Source organism: Ochotona curzoniae, unplaced genomic scaffold (assembly GCF_017591425.1).
Source record: "Ochotona curzoniae isolate NIBS_2020 unplaced genomic scaffold, NIBS_Ocur_1.0 contig_1274, whole genome shotgun sequence".
NCBI classification, from domain to species: Eukaryota; Metazoa; Chordata; class Mammalia; order Lagomorpha; family Ochotonidae; genus Ochotona; species Ochotona curzoniae.
Genome location: NW_024465023.1, coordinates 28,217,811 through 28,236,920, shown reverse-complemented (window position 1 = coordinate 28,236,920; position 19,110 = coordinate 28,217,811). Strand labels below are relative to the sequence as shown.

Below are 19,110 nucleotides of genomic sequence, written 5' to 3'. Positions count from 1 at the left end.
TCTCTTCATGGGTATTGCATGATGGTATTTCTAATACAAATACTAATATGCTTTGGAAATAATGGCACTCGCAGGTCTTTCATCATATTGTATCACTGCTTTATCATATTAGGCTAATACACTGCGAGAGTTGGTAGAACCTCTCCAGGCCAAATCGGATCCACTTCTGTTGGCACTCAACCCATTGGACTGACAGATTGATAAGCTAATGTTTAGAGAATTTAGATCGGAGAGAGTTGACACGGCGCAGACTCAACATCAACCTCTTGCAAGCAACTAAAATGGCCTCGTCCTTGCTGTTTGTAGCAGAAAACAGACTTGTAAAAAGCTTAGATCATCAAGTGTGTTGGATTGGGGACCTCTCGAAAGGGATATTAAGAGGGGCAGGCCACTCCTAAGAAGAATTGGAGCTTTCTGCAGTGGGACTAGCATAAGAGCAAAGTCGATCAAGATGGAGCACAGTGACAGAAAACTGCCCTTTCTCTGGGAGAACAGAAGGGGAAAGGGCTGTGACTGGGGAAGGGCTCTGTGTGATATTCTGACGCCAGGAAGAGAGAGGGATCAGCTCCGATAACTAGAAAATCCTGGCTGTTTAATGGACTTTTCGGTGATCTCTCTAAGGCAAAGCAGAGGAAGCAAATTCTGTATTAAGTGTATTTTGCGTTTTTAAAGCTTGACGTGCTGTATTGTACTAAGTGTAATCTATTAAGACAATTATACACAACCTGCTTTGGAACTTAATATGTTTATTCTATTATTAAGTGTATTCAGGTGCAACAGACTGCTTTTGGTGATACTTCTGAAGAAAATTCCTCATGCCAGGCTGTAGTAGACTCCTCAGCTAAACTCCTAAATTTCTCCTTATTTCTTGGCACTTGTATCCAAGTGGTGTTGCCTCTTAGGACAGGCATGAGCTATTTTTTTCTTTTCTGTAAAATATTCTGAAATCTATAGGCTATGATTTTCCTTTTTGAAAAAATATTTTGTCTGAATGTCTTTCAAATCAGCTTTGGATATTATTTAATACTATGTAACAGGGTCCCCTGTGGCTCAGTATTGCTTATTTTTCTTCTGTAGTGGATGTGAAATTTCCTTTAGTTGGATAAGATACATTGTAATGATTTCAATGCATATTAATGGATATTTCATACTGTGCAATGAACAGATTATTTAACATTGTATTTTGAAATGTTTTTTTCTTCCTGTCACCATAGTGTGTGGTCTTGCATAATGTGAATACCTGTAAAAATATAAATTACTTAAAAATAAAAATATGACCGATTGCTATCAGATCCTTTTAGCTAGCTAAGTAATTTGCTAGATAGCTAAATATTTGCTCAGTATGCTTGATAGTAAATTTCTTTCTAAAGAGAAGTAATCTATGCTTCCTTTTCACAAATGGAATCTGTGTTGTGAATAAAATCACATTAATCTGCCTTATAATTGCCTCTGTACTCTAACCATTTGAATGTGTTTTTTTAGGTGTACATATAAAAAATGATGGTTCTGTTATGTAGATGTCCATCAAAGCATTTTATTGGCATTTGATATTGATGGCATTGTGTTGGATCATTATGCATGTTTAAATCATAGAAAATTTTTTCTCATTAGGGAAAATACAGTGATTCCACATCAATTTTTAAATATAAGCATCTTGTATCTTTGGTTTGAAACTTTCTGCTTTTTGAGTTCCTGCCTAAATGCCAGGTAACTTAACCTCAATATCTATATTGGTTTAATTTTCTAAGTTGTGAGGTTGAAGCTGGACTTTTATCACTAATGTTTATGAGTGTCCTCCAAAGAACCTTGCTTCTTTGGATCAATAAATCATGCTAAGGACACCAAGATTTTACCATCTGACTTACCATAAAAATGACTTGTAATACTCTGAAAATGCAACCACTGGCATATATTTGGATCATTAAATCACATGATTGGGCAGAAATTACAAGCCATGAAGAAAGAGGTGCTAGAATAGACTTTAGTTCACTCTTTTTGTCACATCTTTATGGAAGTAAGCTTTACTGTCATACAGAGGAACTGATATACACTAATTTAGCCCATGCTTGATCTTCATGAAGGATATCATTATTCTTACAAAGATGGGCTTTACGTGTTCTTCAAAAAACACTTAGCACTATTGATGGAATCACTCAAACTGTCCTAGGAAGAATTTTTTTCCTCACTAAATTAATTTTCATCAGAGAAATTATTACCTAATATTAATGCATGACCATTGTTATCTTGCTTAAAAGAAAATAATGTTTTCTAATTATGAAACAGGCATTTGAATACAGAGGGAAGATTAAAAGTCAACTATTAAAATCTTATACTTTTTGTGATAAGAAAACTGTCGGGTTCCCACTGTTTTACATTGGTAGGCATGGCTCTCTAGTTGACTGATATATAAGACTGAATTAAAAGAGCTAGTATGTAATTAAAAACAATTCAAATTACAGTGTAATCCTCCGAACACTTCATTATCTTTATGATAAAACTGGAAAGACACTAAATTTGTTAAGTTTGTTACTTTACATATAAATAAACTGTTCATTATGGTATGCTAATAGAGAATATTCCATGGCCTCAATACAAATGTTAATTGCCCTTTGTGACAAGAATAGTGTCCCACATACTTGGTGTCATTAGCCTGGAAGCTTTAAAGCACTCTGTGCTTCTACAAGAATGAATGCATCTCAAATTTGACTGGTGACTAATACTGTGCTGCTAGCATTCTCCCATTTGTGATTTAACCTTTTCCAACCTTCTGTGCTTATTACACAGCTGTGTTGTTGAAAGACCAACTGTTTCCAGTAGGACATCATTGTCCAATTTTAAAAGAGCACAGTTCCCTTCCAAAACATGTTTCAGAACTCATTGCCCACTAGGGATTTAATTCTTCAAGGGCTCAATTGGTACATCATTTGTTTTGTTTTCATTTTTTTACTCTCCTTTGACATTGTCCTCTAGGGGCAGGGAAATGGGGAGGACACTAGAATGAAATTTTAGGTGACCCAGTTTTTACTCTTCTCTGCTTAATATTAACCAAAGTAACATGAACAATATTATGTAATAGATTGTCTAGTAATTTTAGTCTCCTGATGTGGAACCCTCTTTGAGTGCTTAGTATATAAAATAGAGTAAATCCTGACTGCATTTGACCATGCATGGTGCACAAGGCATTGGACCACATCGGAGAAAGAGAAATGCAAACTTGAGTGACATAAATTCCACTCATGGGAAAATCACATTCTATATCTCCAAAGGAGAGTACATGGGATCTAGTTAGGCATAGGAAGAAAAAAAACTTTGGAATTTCTCCTTGAGTTTTATATCTCATTCTTTTGAATGACTCTCTGATATGTTTTGTGACATCCATTCCATATAAAGTAATACATTTGTTTTAACTAGGGAGGGTACGCAATCACTAGGGGTTGTGTTTTAACTAGGGAGTGGGGGGCACTAAATTTGAAAGGAAATACGTGACCCAGAAAATTTTCAGTTGTGGAGAAATGCATCATCATCTTCTAGTAAACAAATTTGCAGTAGGTTTTAGCAAACTAGTGTTTTTCATTAACTGAGCTTGTCTTTATTACTTCTTACCTAGAAATCACATGCAACCTGAAAGAACCTAGCAGTGAACTCTTGGGATGCTCATTACCTTCCTGCATTTGCAGTATTTCATAGTGGAGTACAATCTGAATGAAACAATAAAACAATCTTCTTTCCCCCACTGCCAAGTATGACACAGCCAGACATGACCCTCCCTTGACAGAGAATATAAGTTAATGCATCAATAATTTAATTGTGATCTTCAAATCTATTAGTCAATGAAAATTTGTATATAGAGGGTAACTTGATATGTGCTCTTTCCTTTACTGAAATTGGAATAAAAAGTATTAAGTCTGACACAGGACTAATTTACATGTTTTAATGTAAATATAATGGGAGGCCAGTTTATTCCTTCAAAGCCCCAGATTTCCTAAATAAATTAGATACTATTAAAATGTCATTATAGCAATAATACACAATCTCATTTGGCATCACAGAAGGTTCCTGTATATGTCTTGTGATTTGAATGTGGTCTCCCATACTTTGCCAACTTTCAGAAAGCATTTACTAAATCGCGAAAGAGGTGATTTTCAGCCTGTTCCAATGACTGAATTGGCACAACGAAAAAAAAAATAATAATCAGGAAAGGGACCTCTCCAAGTGCTTGCCTCCTCTTCCAAAGCAAGCCTCTTCTCAAAGAAGAAAAGCAAGGGTTGCAAAAGGAGAGAAGGCCGAAGAAAAATGAAAAAGAGATGAAGAAGAAGAGGGCTAAAAGAGAAGAAAATAAAGGTGCTTTCATATTTTCAGTTGCCACAGTAGCCTCAGTTGACTTAATTGGTGTTCTTCTAAGAAAATTCAAGGAAACCAATTGAAAATTATAAAAGAAAATAAAGGTCTGTTTTTGTCTTGAGTGTTGAGTTCTGTGTTGTTTCGACTGTTGAGCATAGTGAATCAGATTTATAATGTGACTCTGCTCCAAACTCCCTCCCTTTGAAAATGAAAGGACTTTTTGTGTAGTGTTAAAATGTTAAATAATTGGTGGTATTTTGTGGTGCCCTGGCATTTCAGTCCCTCATCCTTTCTCATCGCACTACTGTGTCTTGCGCAGTGTTGCATATGTGTATGATGTGTAGTAATTCGAGGGGTTTACTTATCTCTAATAGAAGCCACAAGATCCCAGTACTAGGAAATGTTTCCATGTTCTGTCTCATTGTGATTCCTTGTTCACATGTGCTACCCAGAGATAAATCCATGCTCAGTTCTTTTCTTACAGCTGTCAAATCAGGTCTCTGTAGATTTGTGTTTCCTTTGAGTTCCAGAAAGGGGGGGGACGGGGAGGTACTAGTTTATATTTTAATAGCTATATATGTGTGTGTGTGTGTGTGTGTATAATTTTTATATTAAATCGTCAGTTGTCCTTCTTAAAGTTACATTATAATTTTGTTTTTTAAGTCAACCATCTGCCCCAATAATTCCACACCTTTAAAAATTATAGGAAATAAAAACTGAATTTCTAAGAGTTTTTCTAAACAAAACATACTCCCTATAGTGTTAGGTAATATGAAGAAACGATTTCTCAAAATAAAAATTTACTACATAAAAATATTTCTGGCTCCCTGAATTCCTAAAACAATAATTGAATCCTTTTTTCCCCTTCACCTTCTTTTTAGAACTGAAAGAGTAATGATATATTAGTCTCCCTGATACTTTAACTACTATAATTCACATCAGTTAGGCCTCTCATTTTGTCCTCACCTTCTATTCTATGAAATTACATCTGGCTTTAGATATATTCCTGCTGTGAGGCAAAAGGAATGGAAACTGCTAAGTAGTTCCTTGGGGTCCTTTCCTGGCCTCTGATTTTATGAAATAGTATTATGTTGTTTTGTTTTTACAAGTCCATTTAGTTATTTTAAATGACCGAATGATTTTGCGCCTTCTTCATTTCAAACCATTCTCACTTAAAATTCCCTATCTTGTTTCCAATTTACTCTTAAAGAACAAGGTAGTTTCTTCTTTTTGCTATCTTCTTTCTACACATTCTTTAAAACCCTGATAATATTGAAAACAAGAATGAGCCAACAGGGAATTAACAAGCTTTTAATTGAAAGAAATTCCATTTGTTTAGGTTTTAGTTCTAACTTACATATATGATTAGAAGTTAAAATTCACAATATGGGATTTGGTAATATGTTGTGCTGATGATAAAATATTGCGAATGGAAGGACTGACTCGATGATCCTGTAATTAGTTGCTAACCTTGTAGCAGAGCAAAAATTCAGTGTAGAATTTAAACCTTTTTAATCCTATAGCTTATCCCTTCTGGTTAAGTTACTGTTTGTTTTGGAATTTTTGGTAGTATTAGTATACTCCTTTTAAAAATTTTTTCTACATATACAGTTAAAACAATTACTAAAGAAATGGCAGTGTATAGTTCTTGCTAAAATCATGGCTTCTGAGCTAGGTTAATTCCAATTGTAGCCACACTGCTTAATAAGTGTGACCTTGAGCAAGGTACTTGACTGCTATAAAATGAATATGAAGGAGCTCTAAGTGTCATTGTGAGGCTCGAATGAGATCGTGAATGTTAACCATTTACCCTATTGCCTGGCATATATACATGAATGTTAACTTGTATTATTAGTATTTGGGGAGTCATTTAAAAAAACAATAATGCCAGAAGCCTGAAATATTCAGATGTACAATGGTGGAGTGAACCACATTTGTACATTTGCTCCTTTGGGTTAATATAGACAGATACCTCAAATATGATTCCAGCTATCTGTTAAAAGAAATATAAGGCCCCGCACGATAGCTCAGTGGCTAAATCCTTCCCTTGCATGCACCAGTATTGCATATGGGTGCCGGTTTGTGTCCCAGCTGCGCCACTTCCCATCCAGCTCCCTGGGAAAGCAGTAAGAGATGGCCCAAAGCCTTCGGATCCTGAATCCACATAGGAGACCTGGAAGAAGGTCCTGGCTCCTTGGCTTCAGATCGGCTCAGCTCCGGGCTTTTCGACCATTTAGGGAGTGAGCCAGTGGGTGAAGGATATCTTTCTCTCCTTTTCTCTAGAAATTTGATCTGCCTTTCCAATAAAAATTTTAAAATCTTTTAAAAAGAAATGTAAGATAGACATACTCTGTAAATCCACCACCTCAAGTGAAATCCTAGTTCATCTTTGCTTATCATTGTTGAGAAAGATTTAACATAAGAGTTCAGACAAGCAAGAGGAGAGTTTTGTTTAGCTACATCTAAGATGTTTATTTGAAACCAGTCTCCATTTTTTTTCCCTCAAAAATATTTAATTGGAAGATTTACATCCCATGTCTTAGTATAGCTTCTCTTAGTATATGCTAGATTTTTCCCTATAACTACACATAAACGTATTCCCCTATGTTGTTTTAATTCAAACATTGATGGCAATTCATTTTTAGTTACTGTGTTTTTATTATTCTGGGCATTCCTATGGGGCTGACATGAACCCTAGTCTATGGTTCAGAAGATTTTTGTAATCAAAAACACTCTTGATGAATGCCATTCCATCATATTAAGTCTGTTATGTTTAAGCAAAACTTTGATGCTTATCAGTATGATGATCATCAAGGATACACATTAATGTTTTAAAATATTAAATTAAATGCAGGATTGTTTTGTGTTGTGTACCTTTTGTACTCTTAATTCTTTCAACTTATGGGATTCCAGATACAAATGGTGGTGATTTTTCTAGTAAGAAACTATTCTGTTAGCCAATAAATCCTATTATTTGATCACTCTAAAAATTAAATGCCCGTAGCTAGTCTTACCCAATATAGCTAACAGGTGTGGATTTGCTGAGTTCCTTCTAGTAGTGTTTCCAAGCTGCTCCTTATCCTGTTTTTCAGATACTTGTCATTTTGTTTTAGTAAATTTTTGGAGTCTAGTAACTTTACTACACTGAATAATTCATTATACCTTTCTTTCCACCCTTTGCTTCCTCCATCCCTTTACCCCAACACTGCAGGTGAAATTAGGGAAGAAAAGTTAGGAGACTCGCTGCAAGATTTATACAGGGCACTGGAGCAAGCCAGTCTGTCACCACTAGGAGAACATCGCATTTCAACCAAGGTGGAATACAAGCTTTCATTCATAAAAAGATGTAATGATCCTGTAATGAATGAAAAACTACACAGGCTGAGAATTCTCAAAAGCACTTTAAAGGTAAGAGATGATATGGAAGGAAAAAATCCTTTGAAGAGATTAATCTTGAGCTCAAAGTAGATTAAAGGTTTTATAGGCTAAGAAATAAGAGGATGCTTCAAAGTTCATGGATAATTGAAAGATTCTGATATTTAAAGTTTTGGAATCTATTCATAGTTGTTTTCATTATTTTCCATAAACTTTTTGAAGGTCCCTCCTCATACAAAGTGAGAGGCTGAGAGGAGGAAGAGGTAAACAGTAACAACCTAAACCTGTGTTCTTCCCATATCATGAACTGTTAGTAAAGAAGAAATCATCTTAACTCTTCATTAATATCTCATCATTGAGTAAGTGTTTAGTGACTTAGTTCCAGGAGAAGACAAGATGTGGGTGGCTATGATTTCTTTTCAAAAATAAACAGCTGTGATTCCTCAGCCTTTCAATCTCCTAAGGTAAATATGCCATAGAGTACAATTATTAGTTATTAAAAGAACCTAGCATGCATGCGGAATGCAACTGTGGATGCTAAAATGGTTGGAGAGATTTTCTGAATGTTGTCTGCACAAACTACAGTGAATTGGGGGTAAAGCCATGGTGATTTATATTCCAGGTAGAAATCCCATGGTTTTTTACATTGTCATTTCCCAACTTGCTTGTTACCTTCCTATCATACTTTTCTGTCAGTGCTAACGATGTTTCCACCCTATTTTGCCACCCCCAGATTTGGGAATGGGAGGGGGTAAGGACAGAGGTATAGACAGACGGAAGTTGAAGGAGGCAGACAGTTGAGCCTTCCCCACCACCACTGTGTGTATATGACCAGGACAGAGGGTGGACGAAGACAGGTGGGTTTTAGAGTTGGCCAGCCATGCAAACCACCTGATCAGACCCTGTAGCCTTGACAAATCAAAAACAGGAGTGGGCATTTAACCTGGCACCTAACACTCCAGTCTTCATGCCCCAATTTGGAGTACCTGGATTCAATTCCTAGCTCTGGCTCTTTTTTTTTTTAAGATTTATTTATTTATGTATATATTTATTTGATAGGCAGATTTACAGAGAGAGAGAAAGAGATCTTCTATCTGCTTGTTTACTCCCCAAATGGCTACAACAGCCAGAACTGGGCCAGTCCAAATGTGGGAGCCATGACCCTCCTGCAGGTCTCCCACATGGGTGCAGAGGCCCAAGGAGTTGGGCTCTCTTCTGCTACTTTCCCTGACACATTAGCTGGGAGTTGCACTGGAAGCAGAGCAGCAGAAACTCCATCCAGCACCCATATGAGATGCCAGTGCCACAGGCAGAGGCCTCAGTCCCAGTTTTGTTTGTTACTTTGGTTTTGTTTTTATTTTGTTTTGTTTTTCCAGCTCTGCCCCTTGAATCCAACTTCCTTCTAACAGACATTTGGAAGCAGCAAAGAAAGCTCAAGTAATTGCCTTCCCGCCACCCACAGAAGCTCCCCAGATTAAATTCCTGGTTTCAAGTACCCAGTCCTGATCATTGGGGGACAGCACTCTCCCTCTCTGCTTCTCCCTGTCTCTCCTTTCCCCTCTCCTCCTTTCCATCTCCAGCCGTCTCCCTCTCAAAAAAGCAAAAACAGAAAAACACTATCAGAGAATAGTGACTCAGTACTTTCAGGAAACAAAGTGTTAAAGGACTCCCTTAGGAAATAGTTAAGACCAACATTTTAGAAACAGCTATGATATTCATAAGAATAACTGTCACTGTCATGACCAACCCTACTCCGAAGATACTGTCTTCACTTTCTCACCTTGTGGTGCCCCACCCTGTTTACCAATTCAGTCCTGAAATCCCTGGTTTAGGAGGCAGGCAGGCATTTTGAAGCAGGTGAGGTTTATTTATCTTAAAGATATGCTGCTCTCTCTCTGTCAGCCCCTTGCCCCATCTCTCATGCTCTGTAGTTTATCCCAAAGCATTTTCTTTCACTGACAAAGAATATGAGCTAGTGCTCATGTTGTTATAATTAAGAATTCCTGAATCACCAGCTACATGGAATAAAGTGGAAAAGTCGCTGTAAAGAAATGTCCTCCACTGGTAGAAATGAAAAAAAAAAATGCGCCTTGTACTACATCAAAGAAGTCATAATAGTCACGTAACAAAAATTCCATGTTATTGGTGACAGAAGCGCCACATTTACTCTATCTAGTGTGAGTACCCTACTATCAAGCAGAAGATGTGGAAAACATCCAAAGGTTTCTCATACAAGAGACAGAATGCAGTAAGTGTTTGGCAGTAGTAGAATTAGACACTGAGTTACACACTTTTTATGATTATTTAAGGAATGTTTCAAGAAATGAGTGAACACTTAAACAGCTCCTTAAACATGAGCAAAGTTTCCACAGGGAGAGTTGAGGAACAGAACAAACTGTTTGAGATTGGTCAATGCCAAGGACCCCTTGTTTTGTAGAATCTAAATACCTGAGTGTCAGTATGCTATGCCAAAGCCATTTGTTAAAAAACTTTGGATTTTCTTTCCTATTAACTATCTATTTTAAACTTTGTTCCTACCTTAACTGCTAAATCCTTTTTTTTTTTTTTTTCAGGCCAGAGAAGGGGAGGTTGCCATTATCGACAAAGTCCTAGACAATCCAGACTTGACTTCTAAGGAATTCCAACAATGGAAGCAGATGTACCTCGACCTTTTCTTGGATATCTGTCAAAACACCACCTCAAATGATCCATTAAGTATTTCTTCTGAAGTAGATGTAATCACTTCCTCTCTAACACACACTCATTCATACATCGAAACGCATGTGTAAATGTATTCTGCCTTCAGGCCATCCAGTACCTGCTGGTACTGTGAGCAAGTACATATGGTAGTTTTATATCTGTGTGGGACACTTGACAAGCTATACTTTAATGTTACCACAAACTGTATGAAGCAAATCATGTATGGTCACAATACCACTGTCTTTAATGAGCATTTGTATATTTTATATGCAGTCAGTGCTCAGCTTATGTTTACCATGTGCAAAATCAACTGTCTTTAAAGACTTACAATTAACTTTTGCAAACAACTCTGAATATAGGTGGTCTTCAAATAGTGAAGCCACAAAAAGGCAGTTTTCTATCTAAGGTCATCTTTTCTCCCTTTATGTTAGTTTTATATAAACAAGACTTCAAAGTAATTCACATTTTTTCAGGTGCAGATATCCTTGTGGGTGGGAAAGAATTTAAACCTTTTTTATATTTATTAAAATGTTCTAAGAATTTTCTTAAGTATTGCACAAAGTTTAATGCTGTAGTTTTATTTTTGTGAAATGTAGGTGTGCATACAAGAGTTGAGCAAAATAGAAGAGCATTGATATTGATATAAGAAAAGTTCAGGTATCTAATATTCGTCTTAATAGTCTATTAACTTGTGAAAGCTAGTTAATGGAAATACTATCCCAAATCTATGAGAACACTTAATGGTGTATCAGGGCAAAGCTTTGTAAGATGTTTTTGTAACTAAGACCAAAACTGAAGATAGAGCTGCTTTATTTTCTTGGTTTAAATCTTCCTTTATTTTTGTAGTGATGAAATGCTGATTGTGTACAGAAGAATTTGAGAATGGATTTTTTAAAAACAGACTTAACTCACCCAGAAAGGCAGCTAACAGATATATATATAATTTCAACCCAAACTCATATTTTTAAATGCTAACTCTTAAAAAACAAGGTATAAACTGAAATTAGTCAACTTTCCAGGTAGTTTTCAATTTTCTCCCTTGTCCATTAGTTAAACTTACGTAAATATATTTTAGACAGGGAAGTAAAATATGGTTACAGGCTGATATGTTTTATCATGTAGGAAACAATGTTGAAAATAAAAACGTACATTCTCTCCTAAGGAATATGAGAGTAATGGTCACTCAAAGAGATGTCACATTGAACTATCTGACAGAAACAATTTAGAAGTTTTTCCCAGCATCATTGTTCTATAGAGTGGATGAAGTCTATGAAAAAGTCCTCTTCATATATTTCCATTTATAAGCGTCTCATTTTTGAAAGTGATCACAGCATGAAAATGACTGTGCTGCTTTTTAGTGTCTGGCTGCATAACGTACACGTCACAATTTGCTGTTTTTCAGGAGGAGGAAGGGACCCTCCTTTACTATTCTCTATCCTAAAATCTAATCAGCTTTATACTGTTGCCTGTACAGCTCAGTGAATGTACTTACATCTTTAAGAGTTCAGATATATGCCAGTGACTATTTTTGCTGTAGAGGAGAAAGTAAAAACTCCACAACGGGGATCTTTTTCTTTGCTTTTGAAACCACCATTGAATCACTATCGTTTTGCAGACTTTGCACAACTGTACAGGAGAGTGGCCTTTCTACAGCACATTTTCAGTAATCCTATATTTAGTCAAAATGGATGAGAAATCATGTATTAATGTTTGTATGGAATTTTGGGTCCAGTGTAATATTTTTATCATTTAAAAAACCTATTTGTAAAAGCGTTTATTTACTGCATGAATATTGACAGCACATTAAATTTGTGGAATTTTGTATATGTAAAACAAACAAACAAAAAAAACCCTTTTTGTCCTAAAAATGAAGTGTGCTTGTTACAGGTGTTTAGACTTATTGATGTTTAGTAGACCAAATGTTGTGTTCACTTAAAAATATCTGTACCTGATGGATGTGTTGTGTATACAGTGGCCAGGTTTGACCTGTAAACAGTAAGCAGTTGATGGGAAAACTAGCTCTGTTGCTTTTAAGCAGCTTTTACTTTTGTAAAGTCAGCTCTGTTGTTTTAAATGGTAAAAATTAAACTAATGAATTTTACAAGACTTGTGGCTAGCCTAGCATGGAAGACACCTTTTACCACTATATATCTGTACATTTTATTGCATTAGTTTCAAATCTGAGAGGCAGCACTGTAAAATGAAGTCAAATAAATTCAGCTTTTAATGAATCCTTACAAAGCACTTACTTTATTCATGCAAAGCCCTTAGCACATTGCTTTGTGATCTCAACACACAGCCACCTACTTCCCCTACCCCAGTTACAAGTTCTCACTTTGCCACCCTGTTGGTGCCACAAGCCTGAAGGAATACCTGTTCAATACATACAGGCATCCTCTCTCTGAAACCCAGAAAAGTCAAGCGGGTTTCCCATTTGCCCGATATGTACTTTAAAACTTCACCTGCTTCTTTCCTTTTTCTGTGATTCTTTTGGATAAGCAATGATAGCCACATAAAATAAGTTTACTATTATTATTTTACATATAGCCCACCATGGCTAAGGGTTGGTTAAAAAAAAAAAAAGGAGTTAAAACCGATGAGCTGCCAAACGGCTAAACAAAAACAAACTAGGGTGAAGATTAGACAGAGAAGTTTAACAAATTTTAAAAATAGTCTTAGAGATTTTTTTTTAACCCCTCTCAGTTCTATAGCCCTTTCTCAGTTATACAGTCATAGTACGCCATGCAGGGATGCCATACTATTTAACCAAGGCACTTACCCGTCACTATTATTTTCAGATAATACCATCTTCCAGAACTATTTATTATGGCAATTATAGCCAACAATTTTCTGGGGTTTATATCCAAGTTCTTGCACATTTTTTTCAAGTTGTGTTAGTGTTTGTGGGTTTTTTTTTCTGGTTTTTTTTTTTTTTTTTTTTTTGGAGGGGTGGCATAAAAGTAACAACAGTTTAGTACCTAGGGAAACACTTTAAGAGGAAAAATAAGGTCATTTTATTTTCTGAAAATCCATCTCTGGTCCAGTGTGGTTTTTTATCTAAAAATCACCAGCTCACTGAAGCTGAATTGTATATCCTCTTTGACCTACACCACCTCATATTCCCAGTTCAAGGAGAACTGTTCCTCTCTGGCCAAGACCTTATTTGCCACCTGAAGCCTTCAAAAGCCACACTGACCCCAGAGTCTCATTCTTGGAAAAGGCTGTCTGTTGCTCCCTGCGCCAAGTTAAGGAGAACTTTGAGGCTGCGCTTACACATTTAGCCCAGCACTAAATCAAGTGCCTCTCCAAGCTCTACCTCCCTCTCTTGGTTTGCACTCTCAGCCAGCTGCAACACTGCGCACTGTAGGCCGCTCCAGGCCCAAGGCAGTGGGCAGCCTATGTCCTCCCAGCGGTCCAGGTCAAGGTCGTAGCCCACCACATTGCAGGTAGGCACCTGGCGTGAGTCCCGCCACTTGAGGCCACCTAGTAGCAACGCCGTCTCCTCCACCACAGCCAGCCCATAGCAGAAACGATCATAGGGTAGTGGACGCAACCGAGTCCACTGGTCCGAGTCAGGGTCGTAGCGTTCAATCTCAGAGAAGGGCTCGAACTGACCCAGAAAGGCGAACACTTTGCCACGCAGTACTGCCAGGTGGTGCCCAAAGCGGGCGGTGCCCATAGGTGCCCTTTTGCTCCATACCCTTTCCCCAGGGTCCAGGGCGTACAAGTCCCGCAGGCTGCTCGTGCTGCCTTCAGCTCTCCCTGCTTTACCCCCAGACACATACACAACACCACGCTCCCCCACAGCCCCCGCGTGGCCGTGCAACGCCCGTGGCAGGGTCCCAGCTGGCGTCCAGCGGTCCCGGCGCAGGTCGTACATCTCCACGGAAGCCAGGGCCTCGCCGCCCACACCCAGGCCCCCGACGGCCAGGAGGCTCTCACCCACAACTCCACACCAGAAATAGGCCCGCGCTTCCTGCATGGCAGGCACAGCAGCCCAAGCCTGAGAGCGAGGATCATAACGGTGCACTTGGGCCGTGACTGCCCACCGGCCTTCAGCCTGGGGAGAGGGGGCGCTGCCGGAAGCACTCTCCCCGCCCAGGACAAACAGGAAGTTGCCCAGAGTGCACACGCAGTGGCCCAGCAACGGTGCCGGCAACTTGGTGAGGCTCCGCCAGCGGTGGTTGTACACATCGAAGGCCACCACTTCCTGGGTGAGTTCCCACTCCTTCTCCTCCTCCAGCTCTTCCTCTCCCTCCCGCTCCTGCTCCTCGGCCACCTCCTCAGGCTCTACCGCGGCAACCGGGCGTCTGGCCGCCGGAGCCGCGGCCTGTTCGGTCATGGCCTCCCTCGCCCTTCGCCCCCCAATCAACAAGATGTGTGTCTGGGGGCTCCGGATGCTGGTCTGCTCGCCCTGCATGAGAGGCTGGCGGGAAGGCGCCATGTGGTAATTAAGGGCTTGGATAATGAGGCCCTTGACTCGGGCAGGCAGTGTGAGGCCTGAGCCGGAGTACACGCGCCGCAGTATGCTGGCTGGTACTAGGCCAAAGCGGATAAGCTGGAGCATCTCTGCACAGTGAGCCAAGCGCTCCACAGCAGGCTCCTGCCGCAGCCAGGCCAGGGCCAGGCCCAGCAGCCAGGCCTCTGGCACCTGGGCCACCTCGGAGGCACCCAGCACGGCCTTCAGAGACCCAGGATTAAGTTCTAGCAGCCCTGCGGGGCCCGCGCCCCTAGCTAGCAGCTCCCGCAGGTGGCGCACAATGCACCGCTCAGCTGTGTCCAGCGTGTGCACTAGGCCAAAACGTGCAGCCACATTGGCTGCAAAGCAGCAGTTTTCCAGAGCCAGCTGTCGCTCCAGGTAGCGGGCACAAAGCCCCAGGGCTTCAGTGACCTGAAGGTAGCTAGCAGCCTCCAGAGTATCCTCCACGGTGTCCATGGAGAGTGGCAGCCAGGCAGTGTAGATGAAGTCCAGCAGGCGCTGCAGACCGGCTGCCGAAGGCACTTGCAGGTGAATCACTCGCGCCCTGGATTCCTGGGTGTGGCTCTTGAACAGGGCCCTGAAGTAGTCGCTGGAGCATGCCAGGAGCGACCTGTGCGCAGGGAACTCACTTCCCTCAGCCTCCAATATTACGTCGCACAGGAAGCCCTCGGCACGCAGGGCCTGGTACCCGGTGAGCAGCGAGCTTCCATGAGCTTTGCAGTAAGACAGGAAGTAACTCATGATGCTCCAGGTGGGAAGCAGTCAGGCTGGGACTGGGGCCAGCCGGGTTCCGCTGGAGGCATCCCGGGACCAGACACTGAGCGACCCTCTGAGCCCCTAACGGGAGCCCGTTTTTGTCGGCTCAGCTTAAAGTCTAGAGCTCCTTCCACGGATCGTCCTCTGCACCTCCCAGAGCAAATCTGTTCCGAGAAGTGTTTCCAGAAACACTTGGTAGTGGCGGGCGCAGAGTTTGGAGACTTCTGCGGGGTGTGGTGCTTGGTCTCAGCAGTTGCAGAGGCTGCCAGTGCGTTTTCCAAAGCTCCGTCGTCGTCGGCTCGAATAGGAGCTCGTATACCTGCGCGCCAGGGGCGGTGGTGGCCTTGCACCATCACCTGGAGCAGCCGAGCTGCCAGTGGACTACGAGGTGTGCTGGATCTCTGACGGCCCAGATGCGCAGATGAGGCCCGGACGCGAGACGTCCCGGCAGTGCAGGTCAAGGGATCCAGCCACCCGAGGGCAGACCAGGAGGACTAGTTCTGTGGACACCCGCGAGACCTCGGGGACAACTGGTTACAGGGCAAGGGGTGGGGGTGAGTTTGTTCCGCGCAGAGGATCAAATCATAGCCTGGGGGATTAGCGGGGGGTGGGGGGCCATGGGTCAGTGCGACGGGTTAAAGGCGTGATTGGGCGCCGCACATAACATGCCGGTAGCTCACCAAGACAAGAATAGCGCACCGCCGCGGCCGGCCACTCCGGAGCACCCCGCCCCGCCCCACTCCGAGACTGCCGGCCTGGACTAGGGCACGGGAGCGAGCGACCTGGGGCTGGTGCCTTGGCCCGACTGGCTGCCGCTCCCTAGGGGGTCCAGGGAGCCGCACCAAGGACTCAGGGATAGAGTTCGCTGCAGAGACGTGAAGCTCTCCAGACCCTGGTTGATGTCTGAAAGGGGGCGTCCCGGCAGGACCAGGGAGTGTCGATTTCCCGGTTTGTCTGTGCCTGGGGAAGAAGCCCCCGGCTCAGCTTTCTGTTTTGAGAAGGACCTAATTAGTGCTGCAGGCGCTCGGATTAAGCGGTAACTTTGCACATTGACACCCTGGAGGGCACCGGGGGCAGACCAGCTTGTGGTGAGAACCACGCCCAGTGAATCCGGGGCTCCGTGGCTCCGTGGCTCCGTGCCAATGGCATTGGGTAACCCACCCCTCACCTGGACTCATCTTTGTCAGATGCTGGAGTTACTCAGCGCCCACCCCGAAGCAGCTAGCACCACCCCACCCCACCCCACCCCCCGCTGATCTTCGTGTTCCCCATCCACAGCAAAGTTGCTCCCCTTCTTACTGTTGAACCCTGCCAGACCCATGCCTTCACAGCAAGGACACCCTTTAGTAAAATAATTGGTTCTCATTTCTTTCCCACTTTCCACGCTCTCTGATATTTTGGTTGTCTGCTACACCTCAGTGTTATGAAAAGGTAATGGCCAATAAAGTTGCTCAATAGAGCTCTAGTTGTGCAGGGACCTCCTTGGTGACGTTATTTTTGCAAGAAATTCTCAGCGCCGAAATTATGGCTGCAACAACCCCCCGACCTTAAGCTCTTCAGAAAGCATCACTCCATCTCCTGTGTCCGGCTCTTAACTGAATGATTCACGCGCGGGTAACTACTCTTTCCTGCCAACTTCAGGTTTTCTGTGTGTTTTGCTTTCATCTACAATTGATTTTTTATTTTCTGAGGCAACCTCTCTGGCATTGTGTTGCAGGGAGTCTTTTGAGGGCATCTCAAATAATTTGTGTTTCTGACACTTTAAGCCTGCTTTTCCTAGCAGAAAACAAGTGCAAGAAACGGTAACATTCAGTCATTTTCCATCCGGTTATGCCAGTGCTACTGACAAGGTCTCCAATTAGAAGTAATTCTGTTAAAATGATTTTACTGTCAAAGACAGCACCATGGCAAGACTTAAATTAGTCAGATGATAATGTGTAGGCAAGGGCTAAGCTCGGGCTACCTTAAGCTCCAGAGGCTGGAAATTCTGCAACTTGATTTCCTAATGTGAGAGCCACAGATGGGTTCAGAGGAGGTGCTGCTTTTGTGGGGATTGGAAGTGTTTCTTTTTTTTCCTTTTAGCATTAAAATTCTTGGTTCAAAGTAAAATTCCACTTTTGGTTCACTTTGTGCACATCTACATTTTAGGTTTAAATGGATTTTGCTCACCCTAAAAGAGCTGTGCTAGAGGAGATGTTGTTTTTGTAACGTTGGAAATGACCTCATGAGCTGCTTTCAGTTTTAAACTCTGCACTCATTAGGGCATTAATTATTTCATGGTGCTTGTACCCCTTCTTCAACACATTTTAGAGAAGGAGTGAAGCGATGATTTAGCTTCAACCTGTCTCCTTCCTGTCAGTTCTCTTCATTTTTCTCTTAAGCAAATGAGGTAAATGAGCTAGAGGGAGTACGGTCTGTCTGGATGACTTCGGTATTGAGTTGCAGAGTCTGGACCAGAATCCAGGGCTCCCTCCCCACTACATTATGTGACCTCAGATATGATAAAAATAAAATCCTGCAACACACAGACTAAACCAAATATTCAGGGTTATAAAGGACATTTCTTGCCTTATTGCCTTAAAACCATACAAGTATGTTTTTAAATAGCATGTTTCTAACGCATAAATTGAATCCTATCCCATAAGATCTGTACATTCAAGCTTGATCCAAAATATCACATTTAACTTAAAATGCTGTGAAAGACATCAAACTTTTATTTTAAAGATTTATTTATTATAATTGGAAAGGCAGATATACAGAGAGGAGGCAAGACAGAGAGGAAGATGTTCCATCCAATGATTCACTCCCCAAGTGACCACAACAGCCGGTGCTGAGCTGATCCAAAGCCAGGAACCAGGAACTTCTTCCAGGTCTCCCATGTGGGTGCAGGGTCCCAAGGCTTTGGACCATCCTCGACTGCTTTCCCAGGCCACAAGCAGGGAGCTAGATGGGAAGTGGAGCTGCCGGGATTAAAACCGGTACCCATATGGGATCCTGGCACATTCAAGGCAACGACTTTAGCCACTAGGCCACCTTGCCGGGCCTGACATCAAACTCTTAACATGAGAAAATCGAGTTCTACACAACATGCACATGCTTATTACTGCCCAACATACCATGTTACCATGTTTTCCCTCAAGAAATATGAAATATTTCTGAAATATTTCTGAAATATGACTGAAAAATTTTATATTAGATATATTTATAAGGCCCTATTTAGGGAATGTACCTATTAATATTCAAAAAACAGTATCTTCAGTTTGTATATGAAAATGTAAGTATTTTTAATTTCTGTGCAACATTAAATAACCTAAATGAAATTTCAATGTGTTTGTTTTTTGACATGATTCCTAAGCTGGTATCTGTGCTATTATAGCCAAACAGGATGAGGAAGTCATAAATGATAGAAATGAATGGCTCTCCAGCTCTGAAGGCTGTGAGCCCCAAGATGAAGATGG

At 41.3% G+C, this 19,110-nt stretch overlaps 2 protein-coding genes across 7 annotated transcripts in view; one reads left to right on the top strand and one right to left on the bottom strand.

The window, feature by feature from the left end:
* CNKSR2 (connector enhancer of kinase suppressor of Ras 2) overlaps positions 1-12,651 on the top strand; it is a 232,610-nt gene extending 219,959 nt beyond the window's left edge. For 4 of the 6 annotated variants that reach the window (XM_041000355.1, XM_041000362.1, XM_041000379.1 and 1 more), the window contains 2 exons: positions 7,553-7,749; positions 10,290-12,651. In XM_041000355.1, the coding sequence (XP_040856289.1) occupies positions 7,553-7,749; positions 10,290-10,505 (413 nt within the window). In that variant the 3' untranslated portion in view covers positions 10,506-12,651. Of the gene's footprint in view, positions 1-112; positions 1,663-7,552; positions 7,750-10,289 lie in introns of those variants that run through there. The other 2 variants (XM_041000396.1, XM_041000387.1) reach the window with 1 other exon arrangement.
* Positions 12,652-13,693: 1,042 nt separating this feature from the next.
* Positions 13,694-15,637, bottom strand: KLHL34 (kelch like family member 34). Its single transcript, XM_041002075.1, has one exon. It carries the CDS (start codon positions 15,635-15,637, stop codon positions 13,694-13,696), a length of 1,944 nt encoding a protein of 647 aa, XP_040858009.1.
* Positions 15,638-19,110: the final 3,473 nt, after the last annotated feature.